At 39.0% G+C, this 20,818-nt stretch overlaps 1 protein-coding gene across 2 annotated transcripts in view; it reads right to left on the reverse strand.

Annotated features, from left to right (window-relative positions):
* Positions 1-19,226, reverse strand: part of NSMAF (neutral sphingomyelinase activation associated factor) — a 38,703-nt gene extending 19,477 nt beyond the window's left edge. Inside the window, exons 1-11 of one of the 2 annotated variants that reach the window (XM_038127131.1) lie at positions 18,752-19,226; positions 8,938-9,027; positions 8,769-8,847; positions 8,612-8,679; positions 8,490-8,526; positions 5,701-5,751; positions 3,170-3,241; positions 2,759-2,806; positions 2,581-2,633; positions 1,941-2,070; positions 96-167 (exon numbers count right to left, since the gene is read on the reverse strand). In XM_038127131.1, the coding sequence (XP_037983059.1) occupies positions 96-167; positions 1,941-2,070; positions 2,581-2,633; positions 2,759-2,806; positions 3,170-3,241; positions 5,701-5,751; positions 8,490-8,526; positions 8,612-8,679; positions 8,769-8,847; positions 8,938-9,027; positions 18,752-18,804 (753 nt within the window). In that variant the 5' untranslated portion in view covers positions 18,805-19,226. Of the gene's footprint in view, positions 1-95; positions 168-1,940; positions 2,071-2,580; positions 2,634-2,758; positions 2,807-3,169; positions 3,242-5,700; positions 5,752-8,489; positions 8,527-8,611; positions 8,680-8,768; positions 8,848-8,937; positions 9,028-13,332; positions 16,710-18,751 lie in introns of those variants that run through there. The other variant, XM_038127133.1, reaches the window with a different exon arrangement.
* Between the last annotated feature and the right edge of the window lie 1,592 nt (positions 19,227-20,818).

Below are 20,818 nucleotides of genomic sequence, written 5' to 3' on the forward strand. Positions count from 1 at the left end.
AGATTCTTTCAGCTGGTCTCTTTAAGAAACCATATATACAGCAAGAAACCATATATACAGCAAGACAATAAAATAAAATAAACACTTGAGCTTACCAGTGGCATCAGCCCATGTCTTCTTTTATAGATGCGACGCACATTTTGCAGTGTTATTTGTACTACTGGTTTCTGTGGGGGATGAGGGAGGGGGAAGAAAAGATGGAGAGATTCTAGTAGGTTTATGTTCTTCTACCTTACCCTCAAAAAATCTGAAGTTTGTCTTGACTACAGATACTAGCAATATGAAAATAATATCCATCCATGTCATTTTAGCAGTGGAATAGTGATGCTAAGCAGTTATGTTAGAAAGAGGAAGCTTGTCTTTGCTGTTGGTTTTTGCCTGAGCAGCACAGCAGTTTAGGAATAAGTGAGCAGCAGTGTATTATCCCCGGCTCTGTCACCAGGAGCAGGGCTCATGCACCAGAGCAGCAGAACACGACGAACTCTGTTAAAAGGAAGCCTTTGGGCTGCTGGGCAAACTGTGCCACGGGTGCCACCTGGCGGCTGGAACCAGAATGGCACCGTTATCCCCTGAAACTCCTTTCCCGCGCTTGGACTTAATTCCAGCACATCCGAATCATAGAATAATTCAGGTAGGAAGGGACCTTGAAAGGCTGCCTAGTCCAACCCCACTGCAGTGAGCATCTTTAACTAGACCAGGTTATTCTGAGTGTGGTCCCATCTGACCTTGAATATTTCCAGCAATGGGATACACTGTCTCCCTGGACAACCTGTGCCAGTGTTTTACCACCCCATTGTAAAAACCTTTTTTTTTCTTCTACCTAGTTTAAATCTAGACTGTTCTAGTTTAAAACTATTAACCTTGACCTATAGCAAAAGGCCCTGCTATAAAGTCTGTCCCCCAAATTCCTCCTTCTTGTCAAAATTCCCTTTTCCATTTTCTGTACTAGCTCCAAACACTCCTTCCTCTTGTCACAGACATGATCTCTAATTCAATGTTCCTTTCAGAGCACTCAGAACTTTCCCTTTATTTTTCCCTGTGTCTGAGTCCCCACACTCCACTGAGACTTCTGCTTGTCTTTTCCTTGTCCTTAGGGCACTCAAATCAGGCAGATTCCTTTCTTTCCCCACAGGGTACCAGCGGATGAGAGCACTAGAGGAATGCTCCAGTCCTCAGCCCTGGGGAGGGAACTGGCAGTTCAGCATTGGGATTAGACGATGGGTCTAGCTTTGTACTTCATCCCTGGCCAGACTGTGCTCCACCAGCCAGCAGGATCAGTCATACCCAGCTGGAGCAGCACCAGGGCTGCTGATGTAATCTCACATGCTGACAAGCAAATTGGAAAAAAAAAATTAATCTGAGAACTAAAGTTTTCTGGTGATCGTGCTATTGCCATGTCCACCCTAAAGGTATTTCACAGCATCACAGCTAAGTCAGCGGTCTGCTGAGATGATCACTTCTGTTTCTATGACAAAGTTCCAAAGCAATAATCCATCTGCAACATGCACTCAAGTTTTCCTCCAGAGAAAGAAATGGTCAGTTAATAGAAAACCTAGCTAAGAGCTCCCAAAGTAAACTACATGTATATAAAGCTCTCACTAAGCTAGAACAGTATCAGACTAAGATGGAGAAATTTATCTTAAATGAAATGTAACAAATAGTGATCTTCAAATATTAATAGAGAACGAGCAAAGGACATTTTGTGCTTTGTCAGTAAGAGGTAAACTTCAAGCAAGTTAGCACAGAATGAAGCCTCAGAAAGAGAGATACACGCAGCAGAGATCAAAGGAAAACTAATGACCTTCTAAATATAACTGAAAATAGTCGCCTTGGAGATGTGCTCTATGTTCATTTCAGAGAAAAAGTACAGAGAATTAAAACTGTCCACTAGCAGGGCAGCGTGCTCACATCGTAAGCAAGACCATCTATGAGGCACTTACAGGATATCCATTAAGAGGCTGGAAGTACAAGTTAGCATCACTAACGCACACATGCCCTGGATTAGTCACCAGTGGCGTCACCATTTCTGCTTTACATTCCATATGCAGCGTTTCAGAAATGCTTTGAAATCTACAAGTGAAGAAAAGGAGTAAGTTTACCTCCAGTTCTTGCTTTGGTAGAGGCACCCTTAAATTACTTTGAAAGGTTTTAGTTAGCTTATAGCCTTGGGACACCAGAATGAGGACTTCACTAAGCCTATTTTACACAGGAATAAAGTTCTTTTTTGGGACCACCACTTTAACAGGCACTCCAGAAAAGAACACTGCTACATTCTGCTCCAGTCACAGGGCAGTAAGTCAGTTGACTTCTCTAGAACTGTAGTATTATTTGGCGTATACTGATGCCAAATTGCAACAAATTCACAGAGAAATAAAACATTTTGGAGACAAAGTAATGCATTCATCTTCTTAACACAGAATTTCCCACTCTGCATTCCAGATGCTTCAGAATACTAAGAAGCTAACTTTCTGAATTAGAGAACTTACACTAACTCAGCCAGCCATTTAACTATCAGTGCAGTAGACTAATGAACCAACAAGATGAAAATGATTTCCCAGTAGAAAGTGATTAGAAAAGTACCTGTATTTATCAAATGAAGTTCTAGCCAAGCGTGATTGTAATATAGCAGTTATCTAATGTGGAAGGAAAGAAAAATTAATATGGCATCTGATTCAAATGCAAGGAGAACTTAATCATTAAACGGTGATATCACAATTTCATAATTAAGCAAGGATATTAGAAATAATCAGATACTCACCATGGCAGCTTGATCTCCCATCTTATCTAGACAAGAAGCCCTGTAAAGCTAAACAATGAGCTTTAAGTGAAATAGCACAGAGATGTCCCACACAGCTCAGAAGTCAACAGAAACAGGAGGGGCTTTAACATTCTTGGTGACGGCATACTAAAAGATCTATTACGATTTCTTTTTAAAGTAGGACATATTTATTCACTTCTACTGCCATGTTACTACTTTGCTTAGTACCACTCTGCATATTAAAAGCTAATATGAGTCACTTACAACAGCTGTCAGAACTAGATGCTGTGTTCAAGTCCACATTTTAAAAATAGATACACCAAGGTTTTCACCTTGAGTACAAATAAAGCTCTACACTAAAAATCAAAAGATGATGTGATGAACTATCAGGGATATCAAATAGCCACATACCTGATGTAGAGTTTGCACAACATCTCCTACTTTCCAAGCAACATCCAATTGGAATAAGTGTTCTGTTCTACCCTAAAATTAAAAATATATTTACTACAAATTAATTTCAAAGAGAACTCAGTGGAAAAAAATTAAAATAAAGTAAACAAAACTAAAGACCCCCCCCAAATAATAAAACTCTAAAACCCAGTAAAACTATGCTATTAAAGATTGTGTTATACGTCACAGATTCCAAAAGCAGATGTTGATCATTTTTCTTTGCAAATATATCTTCCCTGGGGAAAGCTCTCTGTGCTGTGTTTTTTAATACAATACAGCACAATAGCTCTGAAGTGAATAAGTTAATGTAATGCAACCATCAATACATGAAAAGTAGTACCTGTTCTGCCTATTTTAATATCTATTTTAAACACATGCAAATATAGAACTAGCAAATGACATGTTACATTTTAAACAGCTACTGTATTTCTTATAGATGAAAGACACCAGCCCATCAAATCTTTAAAGACTAGGCTAAAAAAGTTAGTCACTCTCATCTACATAAGTAGTTTTGAGCTGAAAAGATCCCAAATCCAATCACAGTCAATTTGGACTAGCCATTCACAAAAGCCTCACTAAGACATTAACCAGCTTATGTGGCACACTCAATTTTCTCCTAAAAAGTTTTCCCAGCTTTCTGAAGTGTCATTTTATAGTAGACATTCCTGCTTTTACTTAAGTATATTAAAAGTATGTGTATGCATCAACTGGCACTAGCTTTACTTACAAACTCATATATAGCAAAGGTTGTTGAATACTTTCATGACCCCTGAATGCAGTATAAAACTATATCAATATGTTTTTGCAGCATTTTGTGATTTCTCAGGCTAGACTTTAAAAAAAAGTAACTAAGTGATGAGTAAGACTAAAGCAAGTCGTTGGTCAGTAGAGACAACTGCAATAATTTTAAACTGAAGGAAGGAAGACATGAAAATCCAGATGATCTTCAGTGTAATGTATGTGATCTGAGCTGAACTGACAGCAATGCAAGAGGAAAGCATGCTTCAAAAAGCAAACAGAACTGCATTATAGGGAGACATTAAATTCAGTAGCAATTTAGATAAAAGCCTTGCAACATTTCAACCAGAGCATCATTTTCCTTCAACGGGAAAAAACCCCATAGCTCTCAGGAATCCTAGTGAATGGTCCACAAGTATTGCTTACAGCCAATAATGTGACAGTTTTTGTGAGCAGCTGTCTCTGTAGCTCTCCAGCCATATTCAAAGACAAGAGCTCAGTATTTTGTAATTGATCTGAAACAATCAAAGAATGACATGGAAGATAAAATTTATTACTCAATTCCAGCACTCAGTGACATATATGGAACTGGCAACAATTCAAACAGAAGATATTTAGCTACAACAGAAAAAAAAAATCAGAAAAGTTTGAAGGTGAACTAGATTTCTTGTTTTAAAATGCAGAGAAAAAGCTGCACTTCAGTGAAGTAAATTGTGATGGTTAACTGTCAGAAATGTTTTAGCTGTGGATGAATCATAACCTAGGAGAAAATGAAGTCAAAAGCTTTCCATACAACCCTTCTGATTCTTCCCTTTTCCACTGTGCTGGCAACAAGATAAGGTATTTGTCTGATACTTAATAAATTTTGCACGTGGCTGCAAAACAGATCATAGAAGGACTAGAAGACAAAATAGGTTCAACATATAAAGATCTATCAGAATTAAAAAATAAAAAACAAAGAAAAAATTCTTTTAAGTCCTAGTTCAGAGGCAGATCTAATCACAAAACCAACCCAAAGCACTTGTTGAGAGAATGGAGATCCTCTCTTGTCTCTTTGCTGTTCACTACAGTAATACAGATTTATAGACTCCATCACTCTTGAAGTTTTTTATTTAAACAAGAACATTGAGAAATATAATTCTGCCTTTTTTAACTCTTGGGCAAAATGTGAATTATCTCTGAAAAATAAAAGTTTTGCGTTTGTGTTTTAACTAATCTCACAATTTAAGCAAAGAACCCTTACTTGTATGCCTTGAAGCCTCCAGGCTCAGAATCAGAGCAGACTGACCCCATCAGCAGAAAGCAACGAGGAGCAAGCTCCAATTTCTGCTCTGAGCAGCCTTATCCACCATTTCTTTGAACTGAGAAACACTCAGCTGGGAAATATCAATTAGCAATCTCTCATCTGAGCAGAATCTCAGCAATCTCAGTCTCAGCAGAACTGAGGAGAAGCCACTTAGTCAGGATGCAGTGTCCACTGTACACGAGCAGTCAGCTGATAGCTCTGAGCACATAGAGCTGCACATCAAGATAAATAGCAAGTGTCAAGTCTGCAGCATGTCCTCCAAGAAGTATCAGAAAGCCATCACAGAAGAATTCAGACATGCTTTTTCAGTATTTTTTAAAAAATACTTTTTTTAAAAGCTTCACTGTCATATTTCTCAAATGGTAATTATCTTACTCTTTCAGAAATGAGAACATAAATCCTTACAAAACTCCAGTTTGCTAAAAGCAGTGAAAAAATATATACTTACTCTTACTGTTTTATAGGGTGCAATAACATTTCTTTCTTTAATGAGAAAAACCTAAAAGAATAACAGATATTAGAGATTCATACCTTAAAAAATAATATAATTAATCAGAAGAACTGGTAAATACAAAGCCAAGAACACTGTTTAAGTAAGCAAAACACTGAGTTGTGATATCCTGCTTTAACTACCCCAGATAAACTGCAGAAAAACAATGAGCTTTTACATCAGCTAACTGCAAGGAGGGCAAGAGTCCAATTTTGTTCAGAGGCTTACTTACACAGTTGATTAGTGGGCTTTTATCCTAATCATATGATCTTCAAAGAGCTACATTCAGTGGGGCAGATCCTTCCCCTCTTTTAGTGGCTCAAGGTTCTGCCCAAACAGGAATTACCCTAGACTGGCAACACACAACATACCCTGTGCAAACTTTCTCAAACGAATGCCTTTCTTCTGCTGCTAAACATTTAGCTTCCAGCTGCAACCACAATGAATGCCAGATTTCCTCCCTCATCCAATACCATGCTTTTGAACAGTTGTATTTCTCTGGTGCTAGCCTCATCTCTGAGAATCTCTCCTCTCCAAAAGCCACATGAAACTACTATTCTTCTGCAGAACATTCTCACAACTCCTATAAAAAGACCTGACTGGCAAAACACTAATTTGTACACAGTGCCTTACTATCCACCATCTAAAAGGCAACGTGCCAGAAATAAGTTATGGTTTTGCTGTCTGTAGAGAAGGCTCAAATTTGCTAAATCTCAAGCCTAAGATCAGGACTGGTTCTGAACTAAACAAAATACACTGGACTGCTGTCCTGGGGTGACAATTGCATAACTTACTGTGTTCTACTCCTGGCCCAAGAAACTTGGATGATCACAAGTCCTTTCCCAGTGCCTCAGTTTCCTTCCTATAGGTAGCACACCTGTGGTTCTACACTCCCAGATTAATTCAGAATCCTTCTGGCTGCTACATACAGTCTTCCCCATTCCCACCAGCTGACAACAGAGCCAACCTTCACCCCATGACCGCTCCAAGAAATGTCCAGTTAGACCAAAGCAAGTGGCAGACTTGAAAGCCCATAAGCTCATCATGCCTCTCTAAGTGCTACATTAAAAAACAATGGTAATTAGTGCCTTTCATCTGACATCATCATGTACAGACCTGAATCAGGCCATGGGAGAATCAGAATGAAAAAACTGCTTCACATTCATTGCTCTTCTGCAGGATAACTATACTGAGTACTCTACATTACATAAGAAGTAGATATGATGGTTTGGTTTTCTTTACTTGTAAGCTGAGCAAAAACCTACACATACTGTATTAATTTCCTACCTTTGGAGGATGTTCCCCAGTTTTATGTCAAGAAAAACAACTGAAATAATATCAAATTATTATTCCCATTTGCTGTATTTTAAAGCCATCTAAGTTGTCTGTTACATAAGGAAAAGCTGTATATCCAGCTGTGTACTAACAATTTTTTCTGATTCTAAAAGGCAAAGGTGTTTAAGATGTTCCAAGTATTCCCTATGTGTGGTTTCCTACAAGGCCGAAATTCTACTTAAAAACCCGATATTTTTCATTACATCGTGATCAGTCATAATTACAACTAGTGACTACTTGACACTTGGAAGTCCATATGCCTTTTATACAAAATACCAGCATTTATGATGCCACCCAAGTATTTCAGAACATTTCCTCAGAGACAGGAAGATGACTGGCAAGCTACAAATGGGAGGAGTGGGGGGTGCTAACCACATTTGCCATCTTAAAACTTAACTCCTCTTTCCTACAAGATGTTTCCTATAATCACTTGTTCTTCAGAACATAGAGTAATGATGTACGGTGGAAGCATTGCCTGGAGGAGTTAGAAATAAGTTTTTAAAAATCACTCAGTACATAGAAAACCTGCCAACTCAAGAAACAGATTACACAGTGTTTTTCACAGAAGCAGTTTCAAAATTAAATTAAATATACTGGTTACTACAACACAAACCACAACTTCTCTGGCATAGACAGTATTAAATGCTTGAGTTTGTTTTTGACTGCAGCAGCACATAACTTACCAAGGCTATCAATTTTGGGCATTGGCAAAGACAGATTTTAGAAATAGACAAGAATATTTAAAATTGTATTTCCTGCCTCAACTCTGTTCTATCCTGAAAGGAACACATGAACTTGTTTTTCTTTTTAAACTTTTACAGCTTTGGAACACCTATGGACTGCAATTTATCAAAATTTAAAGTGCTTCCCCTTGGTTAACTCTAAGAATGAATACATCCACAACCACAACTCTTGACTGAATCTTTAGGACAATATTTCAGGACACCTTCTGAAAACTACTTGGTGGACATACAGCACAGTCCAAAGTTTTCGCAAAGCTGAACCGCAGGGACTGAGATGGCTTTGCCATTACCCCAACATGCTGCACAAAGCAGATGAAAGCAGTGCAACAAAAGTAAACTAAAGATGATTAAGAACAACTTTTATTACAGTCTATTCTCCTTTTTCATTCAATTCTAAGGTTTTCCTAAGCTCTATTATAAAATCCACAGGGTTAAAATGTTCAGTTTATTGAATTAATGACTTAATGAAGTCATTAACAGTTTGCAATTTCCAGCGTCAACAGTTTCACATTCATGCTAAATTTTTGACACTAATTAATTTTGTTTTCAGGTAACTTCCCACTCTTGGATCACAGCTTTGAGAAAAAATACCATTAAGGAACAAAAGCTTGCTCATTTATGTAACCTCACCAATTTAAACATCAAGAATCTACTATATGCATGTCTTACCTGGCTACATACAACAGAAATCCCTCCAGATGTACTCCTAAAATGTAAATAAGATATTTGAAACTATGGGAATTTGGGCTTTTAAGGAAGTTAAATACATACAGTATCCCAAATTTACCTACCTTGTGAAAGGGTTATTTGCTTCATTATCTTCTGGGGCTTTTATACTAACGCAATCCCGCAATGGTATCTGCAGCAAGTTATAAAAATACAGTCTTTCTTAAAAGCTTTTTAAAGAGAATCTTTAGTTACCAAGAAATTTAAGCTTGCAGTGCTTACCTTGATAATAGGCTGGATATTGTCATCTGGTTCAAAAATAATTGACTTGGAACAGATTTTTAGGGAGCCTCTGAATTTTCTAAAAGGAACAACAACAACAAAGTTGTGCAATAGTTCAAGATACATGAGCCGAGAATGACTCCAGTAAATGTATGTAAGAACTTTGTACCTTTCATCTTTGTTATCTTTATTTATAATATGATTAGCTGTGTGTTGTTCAAAGTAATATTCTTCCAGATTCAGAAGAAGCAGTGAAAACCTACAAATTAAAAATTAAAATATTTTATTTTAAGAGAAAATACCATAACAGTTAGTACACTTAATAAAACATTTTGGGTGCAGTTTTTACTAATCTTTGCTGCACACCCCACTCCCCAATAATGAATTAATTTAACTTTTTAAAATAACAACCTATATGGAAAATTTGTGTACATGTGAAGAAGACCAACTGATGCTCTTCCAACACATATAAGGTTAGATATTTGATTCTGATGTCTTAGATGGAAACTATTCTAATATAACCAGGCTTTCTGCTTTAGCACTGATCAATGTATGCCAGGCAAAATATGCAATGACACAAAAAGGAAGGGCAGGAACTAATTACTTAAAATGGATGGAATTAGATTGTTTTGAAGAGAAGCCAAATTAAACTGGTCTAAAATGTTAAGTGAAAACAGCGGCACAGATTTTACAACCTGAGTGAGTCACTCAATGGATGCCCTCTGAGGAAGCATTACCTTCCTCACCAACCACATTTTGTACTTCCTCCTCACCTCTCTTCAGCCCCCAGGAAGCCTCTTCATGGACTAATGTGATTAATAACAAACCTCAACAACAACAAAACAAGAACAGGAAACTGAAGTCTTCAAAAGTATTTAATTGCAGGATCATAGTAATGCCAAGTAAATGCAAGTAGGCCAGATTCGGGGAAACTTGAAAATGCTTTCCCTACCAACTTAAGCAAAACTGCTGCAAGTGATCAAAACTCAATGACTTTCTAACAGGATGAACATTGAATGCCATTGTCAGGATGAACAGGATGGTCATTGAGTGTAGAGAATGCCAGTGGATACTGGCACAGCAGAAGCAAAAACAACATCAGCTGGAAGTACAACTTGTTTATATGCAGTGCTGATCTGATCTGCACAAGTACTTAGTATTTCTTTACACCCACATTTTGAGTTTTCTGTACTTCGCTCATGATGTGCTTCACTAGAAATGCCTATGAAAACACTAACAAACACCAAGTGTCCCCAGAGCAGTATTCAAACAGCAGTAAATATGTCAGGAGTTCACAAAATGAACTGAGTGAATTGAACAGCCTGTTCATTAAAAAAGCATATTTCACAATGGCGAAAATAACATTATTGAAAATATATCTTGTGCACTTAAAGGTTGTGTTGTGGTTGTTATCTTAAACAGAACATAACAATACAGATTTTACTGCAACTACAAGTAACAGTGGCTCTATATACTCAAAACTGTGTTTCAAGATACTATGCCTTACTGCTCTGCAGCTTTTTTAAAATGGCCTTATCTTTACTTTCCTCTCTTGAAAACAGTTTTTTCATAATCCCATTGTGCTGGTTTTGGCTTGGTTTTATTTGCAGTATCTACTATGGGGTTTTGTTTTGAATTTGTGCTGAAAACGGTTGATAATTCCAAGATTTAAGCACTGAGTGTGCTTAAACTGAGTCAAGGCCTTTTCTGCTTCACCCCATTCTGCCAGTAAGGAGGCTGGAGGTACACAAGGAGTTGGGAGGGGACACAGCCAGGACAGCTGACCCCAACTGACCAAGGGTTATTCTGTGCAATATGGAATTATACTCAGGATATGAAAAATAGTAGCTTCCACACAGTTACTGTTATATCCCATTTTTCAACATATCATCCAGTTGAAATCATCCAGGACAAACTTTGAATTTCTGATTTTGCAAACTCAGATCTTGCAAGTTCTATCACATTTTTAAAGCTTTTTAATAAAGTTATGTTAGGATGTATAAAGAGCAATTCACCAGTAAAATGCTCTTCTTCTAGTATGCATCAGTGTACTACGTATACTATACAAATAATTATTATTTAAGTATTAAAAATATAAAAGTCAGGAACAAAGGTAGCACCCAGGTTTGTTAGGAAAAAATCTATTCTCTTTCATCAGGAAACAGCCACTATTGACATAGAGAACATGAGCTTCAGAAAAATGGCTTTTATGGTCCCACAAATTTTTTTTCCCAAGAAAACTAGAATGCCTGTTCAATAGAATTCATGTCTGAAATTCTTCAGGCTTGGGGTCTTTCTTTTATCTCCACCTATTCTTTTAACAAACTCCTCGTATTTTTATATTCTTTCTAAATTCACCTGTTGACAGCACTGGTATTTACTAGAATTTTAAGCTTTTGGTAAACGCAGGCATACCTCATGTATTCAAGACAAGCCATGTTTTTATATCAAAACATTGGCTGTTATTCACAGTAACTATAATAAACTCAACATAAGCCAAAATACATAAAACAAGAGTTATCTTTGAAATTTTTCATTATAACTACCTCTATGAAACTACTGTATCTTTGTACACTTTGTCACTTTATAAATCAATTCACCTTCCCAAAACCAGAAGCTGTAGGCAAGAATTTGACATATTCTTTCCCCAGCATAACACTTATGGCTGCTGAACCAGACAGTGCCATGAAGAAAAAAAAAAAGTAAAGATATGCACAAAAACTCAAGATAAACTCTTTATATAGGCTAAACAGGTACTGTGGGGAAATTATAGGTTTACTCCTTTTTAAATACTATGTTTGCTAGCAGCATCCAGTTTATCCTTTTGCTATTCTCTCTGTGTTTCTTCCACATGAGTACTCATTTTCCAGGCTTACAGAGACAGCATTGCTGTACAGCTTCTTGCTAGAGACCAGCGACCTCCTGTGCAATGATCTCCTGCTCACTGACCTCAGCTTTGCTGTCTGGGTTGTAATGCTGAGCTGGAAGCTGTTAAAGCATTTTTCCCTCAAACACTATCCATCATATAGGATAAGTGCATTTTGCATATTTATCTTCCCCTCCCACTCTCTGCAGAGCCTTCCATGTAGTTCTGAAGCCTCTTCCTAGCATTTCTACGCTTGCTGCCACTCTACTTGCAAGTCCACTTACTCTAACTGCATTTTCCTATATTTTCAGGCTGCAACAAGTCACTTCTACAGGCAGACAGAGCCCAGATATCAAATATCCACAAATGCAATCACATGTCTCTACTTCTCTCGAGCACCCATTGCAACTAGAACAAACTTACTGCCTGTCCCAAGATTATGTCACAAAAACTGCCCCTTTTAAAATTAACACGATACCATAAGTGAAAGCAAAATTTTCAGACTTGCATCTCACTACTGGCTAACAAATCTAGACCACCTCAAGTTACTGCTAATAATGAACCCTGAAGATTATGATGCGTGATCTCTGGAATAACCTTCTGGAATTTCTCAACTCATCTTAGTCTTTACTGCTCAAGTATTTAAATTTAATTTGCCTGTGTTAACAATCCATAGAGTTGTCAAAGAAAAGTCAAGTTTCATCACACGTTACTAGAGTACAGTCAGAGCTTTTTATCTTCACAGAAGTAGTATCTTTCACATAAATAAACAGAGCCACTGATGGTTACTGTATCAACAGGGTCCCTCTTGAGAACCATCACTGCACATAATGACACTTCAGGCTTGCCAGGAGGTTTAACAAGTATCTACAGACATCAAGGGTACAGATCAGCCTCTGGCATGTTGCCTAAGTAGGCAAACTGTGTTGTGAAGGCCTGAAAAAAATAGGACATCAATCATAATAGCTATAAAATTACAGCAATGGGGATCTTCAACGTGCAACTAAGCAGTTGGGCTTTGGGCAGACTGCCTTCCAAAGAGCTAAAGGAAGTATTCCAAAGACACTTGTGATATCAAGATGACTGGTACACCAAATCTATATACTATCAACTGCTATGTGGTCCTACAACAAGAATTTGTATGCATACCTTTAAAATTAAAATTTAGCATACATTTAAATAATAACTTAATTCTGCACATGATAGGAAGACTTAAAAAAATAAAATCAACAAGTAACAGTAGGCAGAGAATGCATGAGATACCCTGTACAAGAAACTGGTTAAACCTGTAAGAGCTGAAAATTATATTTTGGTTTTCAGCCACTGAGCAGCTGTACTGTTCCCAGTACTGTGTAATTAACAGCACACACTGTAAGCCTATGACTTTATCACATTGACCTGGAATAGCAACCTGGACCAAAAAAATCAATGCCAACACAAGTAACAATAAGTAAGTCTGTCCCCAGTCTACCCTTCCTTGCCTTCAAGTCTGATCCCAAGACGTAAAACCCCCTCAATCTAAGCAGTTAGTCAGGCAAATCAAAAGTTTTAACTGGATAAGGTATAAAAATGCTTTTGTATCTAAAATGAAAAAGGATTTTGATTTTTTTTTCCCACTTTTAAATTATCTGCAAGAACCAGCATCTAAAAAAACCCAAACAAATAAGCCAGTAAACAAAGCCCAGTTCTGGTTCTTACATATTTGTAGGAGATCCCTTCAGTTTCTATTAAACACCTTTGCCTGGTGCTCTGTAACTTTGTATTCCTGTAATACAGTAATAAACAAATATCACAAACAGAAAAGGAAAAAGTTTGAGACATTTTTCTTATTACCAGCAAGTGGTAATTTTGATCAATTTTCAAAATTAATAGCCTAATTGTTAATCAAAACTGCCCAAGTATAAATCATGAATGAGTTTTTATTAAAAATCTACTTGAAGAAAGGTAATGCTATAGCTTGGAAAGCAACTCGAATATCTATAGACACAAAATCCTTTGAAATCCAGCAATAAAACTCACACCTTAAAGCTTATTACAGGATGTTTTTATGCTTACGCCCTAATAAAGACAGGTTTATGCCCTCAAATGTTGTGGTCACTATGGTATAATCAAATGGTTTGCAACACACTGATTAAGTTAGTAAGCCACAGGCATGTCTTCAGGGATCATTGACCTTTTTTTTTTTTTTCACAATAAACTCGACATACTAGGCTATCAAAAAAACAAAACAAAACAAAAACAAACCCAACATATCGTTCTGAAATGACACAGAGACAAATTAGACAAGATTTTCAAAAAAGTTCAAACCCCATGGAAGCAGCTGAAAGGGCAGAGAGTCTGCAAGATGCTCAATGCCTTACACTATAGCCTCTTACAGTCCAGCCTTTATCCTCAATGTCTCACCAACAGCAAACAAACCTTCAGAGAACCTCCAAGATTACTGTATTTTCTGACTCTGTGTAGTATTTGAAAAATGGAAATCGATGGAAAAAAGAAAAAGAAGCAGCTTCAGTAACTTTGCTGGTCCCACACACTTGTAATGCTTTAAAAACTACTTCCAGTTGTGGAGACCAGCCAATTTTGAGTTAAAAAGTTATCACATTAGCAAATAGGCCATAATGCAAGCTTCTATTCAGAGCTGTGGAGTTTTCCCAGGATAGTTTCGTACATGGAAGGGTACATGGAATGCCAGAAACATTACCATGAGAATGGGTCCAGGCACAAGAACAAGGGGGTCAGGAAGAAGACTTAAGTTTTGGAATGCAGCAAACCCACACAGCTGCTCTGCTATCAAGAGATGCTAGGAAAGAGGCAGTTTCACTTCCCAGGGTAAAATAAATAGGTAGCCACCACTGTCAGTATGGCAAAGCCTTGAGCTTTAGAGTGGGTAGAAAGGCACTTACACTTTTACACCTCAGGTTTAATGCAAGCTCTGCATCCAAAAATTAACAGCAGCAGCATCTTGGAGAGGGAAGAAAGACAAACATGCTAGATAAGGGAATATCTTTTATTATAACAACTCACACAGTTGGAAAAACCAACACCACCAACTTAAATAACACAAGGAGTCTCCCAGATGCAAAATGGAAAAAAGATTTTCAGCCACAGTTGTGCCTGTCTGTCCGAGGGTATATGTTGGGGGGTGGGAGCTACAGCAAGGGATGACCGGTACAGTGTAGACACATGCGTCTCTACATCCCCCAGATAACTACAATGGAGGCTTTAAGAGCTTTTGTACTGGAACACATTCAATCACCACACGGTGTTAAAATTATACAGAATGTGGTAGGGTAAAGAGTTAATCTTTTACCAGTCTATAAGGAGCTGTTGAGCTTAAAATGTAAGCACCTACACTTAAGGGGAGAGGTAAATTTAAGCATGCCAACATAATTTAGCTTGAAGACCTATTTCATATTCCTGTCTTTGTCTAGTCCCAGAAAGATTATATTAAGAATAACTGAAAAATTCATATTCCAGTCAATTGGAAGGTATTTTCTTGTGAAGGGATTCAGTATTCCTTTGAGAAGCAGCTCCAGGTAGAAAAAAGAAAAAGGTAACCATCTTGCCAAGAAAAACAGAACTCACTTCCTTTTTCAAAGAGTTGCCATATAATTGCCACTCAGAAAAGGTCTGAGGAATATGAGTCAAGAACACACCCAAGACGCATAAGAAAACTCGGCACTAAGTAGCAAGAAAACACTTGCAAAACTTCAGCTGGTATGATGTCATTCCCAACACACAAGATTTGGGAACCCAAAGGCACCCAAACATTCCTAGCATTGTTATGAGTATGCAGCCAAGAAGCCAATCACCTTTTACAAACTACAACCTGGAGTTTGTAACTCCTGACAAGATGCTACAATATATCCTCCAAACAAAAGTGTGCTGCATCAGGCTTAGTCTACTTGAGAATTTTACTGCTCCTCAGCTTGATGTGCATGTCCCTCTATACTTCAGTCTGAAAAACAAAACAAGTCCACATTTTATTTTATATACCAATTCCACCTACCAACTGAAACACTGGACTTATTCAAACTGGACACAGGACTGACGAGTGCCTTGGCAAAATCCTGTTTATACCACCCAGGAAAGGTACCCATTGATCCTGGTTTAAATTCACAATCTGTGATTGAAGCCTTACTATCTTTGTCCTTTCATCAGAAAAGCACATGCTAGAAATCTACTTGGACACAAGGGTTTCAAGTGGCTGATCCAACACACCTTGCACAATCACTTGACCCGAAACTGGAAGTACAGTCCTGATAACAGAAGGAAATTGTCAGAGATGAAAAAGAAGTGCAGCCCAATCTAGCAGCAGCACACAGCTATGCAAAACCAACTCTAAAATTAAACCTCCTCCCAACAAGAACAAATCATGTATAGGCCAGCTGTAGGACTCATTTGCTGATCTTTGGATAAAAGCCTTCATTATGCATATTTTGTCTCAAGAGAGTAAGATAAGGCTGCTGATTAAAAAAAAAAAAAAAAAAAAAAGTCCAATGCCCAAGAAACCATCACACCAAAGATCCATCTGCAGCACCTACATGCTGCCAGGAGGTGGCTTCATGCAAATGATGTTCCCAGCAGAAGAGATGAACCCCTCCCGCAGGAAGCCACGCAGGGTGCAAGACAAACCAGCAGCACTGGACAGAGAGACCCTGTACCAAGTGTTTACACTTGTCTGCATTTGGGCATACTGCCAGCAGAAGTGAGAAATCAATTTATAAAGAAAGCAACGACCTGAGCCAAACACCACATCATCTAATTTGATGGTTTGTAACTAAAATTGTTTGTAAAAAAGGACTGCTGTTCATGAAGGATGAATATTTTAGGGATTAAATAAACTGTCCTGGACACAGGACATTTCAGCATTTTCTTGCTTTCTTCTAGAAAATGGCATATAGTCAGAAAAGAAGGTTTATGTAACTAGATATTAAAGTGGACTAATTAGTTAAGAAGAAATATTTTTTTCAGATCACTCAAAACTAATCTAATCTTCCCTCCAAAGCAACTGCATAAGTAGATTAACTTCATACTTACCAAGTTTCACACTACCCTTCACTGGAACTTTTATAGCTTAAAGTTTTGTAGAAAGCAACATACAAGTAACAAAAAAAATAAAAAAAAACCCAACAAACTCCAAACCAAAACACACATCAAATGCAGTTGCCACAAAATTTTAAGAAGTCCTGTTCATTTCACTAGGAAATATCTACCCCAAGGATACAAAGATCAAGCAAAGTTTTCAAGCAGAAGTTGGTGTCTCTAGCAGCTACCCAGCACCTAGGTAAAAAAACTCTCAGAACCTGTCCCTTCAATTAAGTCATAGCAAGCTGGTTTTTTGCTGTTTTAAGATAGAACTATAAGGACAACATGCAACAAAAATACAGTGTTTCTGATCTGATAATTCTAAGCTCAAAATATTTTAAATCACCTAAATGCTTTTAAGATTTCCTAACTGAGAAAAGCACAGGAAAAGAGGGATAGGGAGGGACCTGACATAGGGTACAAAATATATAAATTTACTTAGATTTTTTACTAATATCAATTGTTAGGTAAGGGGAAGAAATAGAGAAATGGGTTTGCAGATACAGAAAAAGCTGCCAGTGCAAATGAGACTAAGACTGATCTTTCATGAACTGCTCAAATTACAAGCTCAAATAATAAGATCCTGATATGCTTTCAAGTGGGAGCAAAGAAAAAAGTTCTCATCAACAACTGTAGATCAGTAATACTGACATTGATATGCTCACTTTGTTCTCAGGGCTTTTTAGAAGAGATTTGGATCCTATTTAGGTTCTTTGGGACAAGTCTAATTTTTGGCCTTCTTTCTCAGTTTTCAAAAAAAAAAAAAGTGCTATTTACATTAAATCCATAACACAGCTAACACAGTTATTTTACTTGCTTTTCCTACAATTAAGATGCTTTCTTCACAATTAAAAATATTTCTCTTGTCCTTCTATACCGGAAGTTTGTCCTTTCTGCCTGGAGCCCCTTTTACACACAACTGAAAGCATAGCAGCCCCCCCCAAAGCAACAAGATATACAAGAAGAAAAAACATGATCCAGAACACATCTGTACTTAAAAAAAAAAAAAAAAAACCAAACAAAAAAAACACCACCACCAACAACAAAACCCAAAAAAAAAAAAAAAAAAAAAACAGAAAAAGAAAAAGAAACCACTTCAGAGGATGTGGCAGCTTCACAGGCTGTACAGCTATGAAAGCTATGAATCAGAATTTATATGGACAGAGTGAGTCCAGTTCTTCATCATGTGGTTTTCCCATCAACAATACACAGCGCTGTGTAACCAGCAGAGACCTGCACCAGGAATTTGCACAGGGTTCACACGGGACCAGCCTGCTGTTTCCCTGGTTCTCGCAGCAGGAGACACCTGGGGATCCCTGATCCCCCCAGAGAAGGTGGTGTCCTTCTGCTGTGTGACCCATGCCGAGCTACTGCTCTCACACAGATGTCCTATGTGGAAATGTCAGGCTTGCAAAAGATTTTGAAACTTTTTGACAAGACAGATACAGCTAAGCCAGGCAAAAAGAAGTGGGACAGTACCTAAAAATAAGAGCAAATTCAGGATACACTCAAGCATGTGTGATAAGCCTTTGTTGTACGTTCAGAAACAAACAAAGATTACAGACAGCAAATAAGAGCGCGCAAATTGAATTTAACGCTTTAAAGAGACAATATAGAGTCTGTAATTCAAGGGCTGACAGTACACTGACTATAGTGTTCAGGGGGAAAAAAAGGAAAAAAATATCATAACAAACTGCAGTGAAGCACAGCTCCATGCCACAAGCACAACTGAGAACAAACTACTAAACAAAAATTTACAAGACGCTATTTTTCATGCAATTTATGCAAGGCAAGCAGCTTTCCTGTTTTTCCAGGTCCTTTCTACACCCTTTTCACCCGTAACTCAGGGGAACCGTCAGCCACCTGATCTCAACAGTGACAACAACGAGGGCAGCACAGCGCCCGGGCTCTCCTCCCGGCGCTGCGCCGCGGCCTCTCCGGAGGCCCCGCCGCCCGCAGCTCCGCCGGGCCCTCCGAGGGGCCGGGGCCGAGCGGGGGCGGCCGGGGCCCGTGGGGCACTGCCGCTCACCTCTCCTTGGAGTACAGCTCCCGCTCCAGCCGCCGCCTGCGGATGAAAGCCATGGAGCCGCCCGGCCGAGCCGCCGGTGCCGCCGCCACAGCAGGCCGGGCCGGGCCAGGCCGCGCCTCAGGGAGGCGGGGAGAGAGGGCCGGCCGCGGCCGCAGCCGGGCTGGCGAGCCCGGCCCGCCCCGTTTGTACCGCCGGAGAGGCGGGGAAGGCGGCACGGGGAAAAGGCCGGGGAAACGGAGTCCGTCGGCACCGAGGGTTCTGCGCCCTCGCCCGGGATGCGGTGTCTCTGCGGCCCTTCCCTTCGGGGCCTCCGCGGCGCATACGGAGGGAAGCTCACGCTTTATTACATTGTGAAACAACTCGTTACGTGGACTAAAAGAAAAGTTTTAAATGTAGTGCCACTGCGGTGAGATCATTGTGCCCGTAATGCGTGTGACAGAAGCTGTCCGAGCAGGAGGTGTGTTCAAAGCCTTGGAATCGCAGAATGTGCGGAGCTGGAAGGGATCCAACTCCCTGCCCTGCGCAGGGCATGCCCAAGAGTCACACCACGCGCTGAGAGCATTGTCCGAGCGCTTCTGGAGCTCTGTCAGGCTTGGGGCTGTGGCCACTTCCTTGGGGAGCCTGTTCCAGTGCCCAGCCACCCCCTGGTTGAAAAACATTTTCCTCATACTCAACCTAAACCTCCTCTGACTCGGCTTCATGCCGTTTGTTCGAGTCCTATCATTACCTAGAAAAACCTCTGTGGGAAGAGGAGTTAAGTAAAATCTCTTGGTTCGTGTGAAACCCTTTCAATTGATAAAACTGCCGCTGTATCTGAACAATTTACTATGCGTTTACAGACTCGATCTCTTGTGCAGTAGAAAAATCCTGCTTTTTGCGTATTCATAAGTTAGAAAAAATGGATTCATGGGGAGGATAAAATTGTTCACATAGAAACTACAATAATTACTTCAGGCTTCTAGACCTCAAGAGATTGTCTGATGTACTCTCCACACTCAGATGGATTCAGGTATATGTTGATCAGTGTTATTCAAATATTTTCAATTTCTGGACGTAGATATAAGAACTGTTGTATTTACAGAAGGCAGATTTACTTTGGCTAATTGTCTTTCAGGGTTCTCTTCAGGAGTACTTCACAGAATCTAGGGAGGCAACAGATCACAGTTTGAAAACCACTTCTATTTCTCTAATTAATTTGCAAAAGCACCTGTTTGAAGAAAATCTGCAACATTTGCATATAGCTAGTACAAACTTCTAACAGCATCTGTGGGTATACATTTGCCCAATACCCAACCTGATTTTTCTTTGCTGCATTCCTTGTCATATTTCCAGTGGAAATCATGGAATCACAGAATTATGGAGGGGCTTGGGTTGAAAGGGACCTTAAAAATCATCTAGTTCCACCCCCTCTGCCGTGGGCATGGACACCTTCACTAAACCAGATGGCTCAGGGCCCCATCCAGTCTGGCTTCGAACACTTCCAGGGAGGGCGTATCCACCACTTCTCTGGGAAACCTGTTCCAGTGCCTCACTACCCTCACAGTAAAGAATTTCTTCCTCACATCTAATCTAAACTTTTTCTCTTTTAGTTTGATGCCATTACCCCTTGTCCTTGTCACTACATGCTCTTGTTAATAGACTCTGTTTTTCTTGTAGGCTTCATTCAGGTACTGGAAGGACACAATTAGGTCACACTGAAGCCTTCTCTTTTCCAGGCTGAAGAATCCCAGTTCTCTCAGCCTTTCCTCAGAGCAGAAGTGCTCCATTCCTACAATAATCTTGGTGGCCTCCTCTGGACTAGCTCCAGCAGGTTGATATCCTTCCAGTGTTGAGGACCCCAGAGCTGAATGCAGTACTTGAAGGTGAAAGGTATTTATGTTTTAATAAATATTTGTGTAGAAATGTATACTTATTCATATAATTGTTTATATGTGAGGATATGTATATCACCCTCTCATAGACTAAACATTTTTTTTCGCTTTTCTTATAGACTACACTCATAAATGATTTATTTTCCAGCTTTATTCTGCCAAAAAGTCACATTCCAGTATGACTTTTGCCTTTATC

Source organism: Motacilla alba, chromosome 2, assembly GCF_015832195.1.
Source record: "Motacilla alba alba isolate MOTALB_02 chromosome 2, Motacilla_alba_V1.0_pri, whole genome shotgun sequence".
NCBI lineage: Eukaryota > Metazoa > Chordata > Aves > Passeriformes > Motacillidae > Motacilla > Motacilla alba.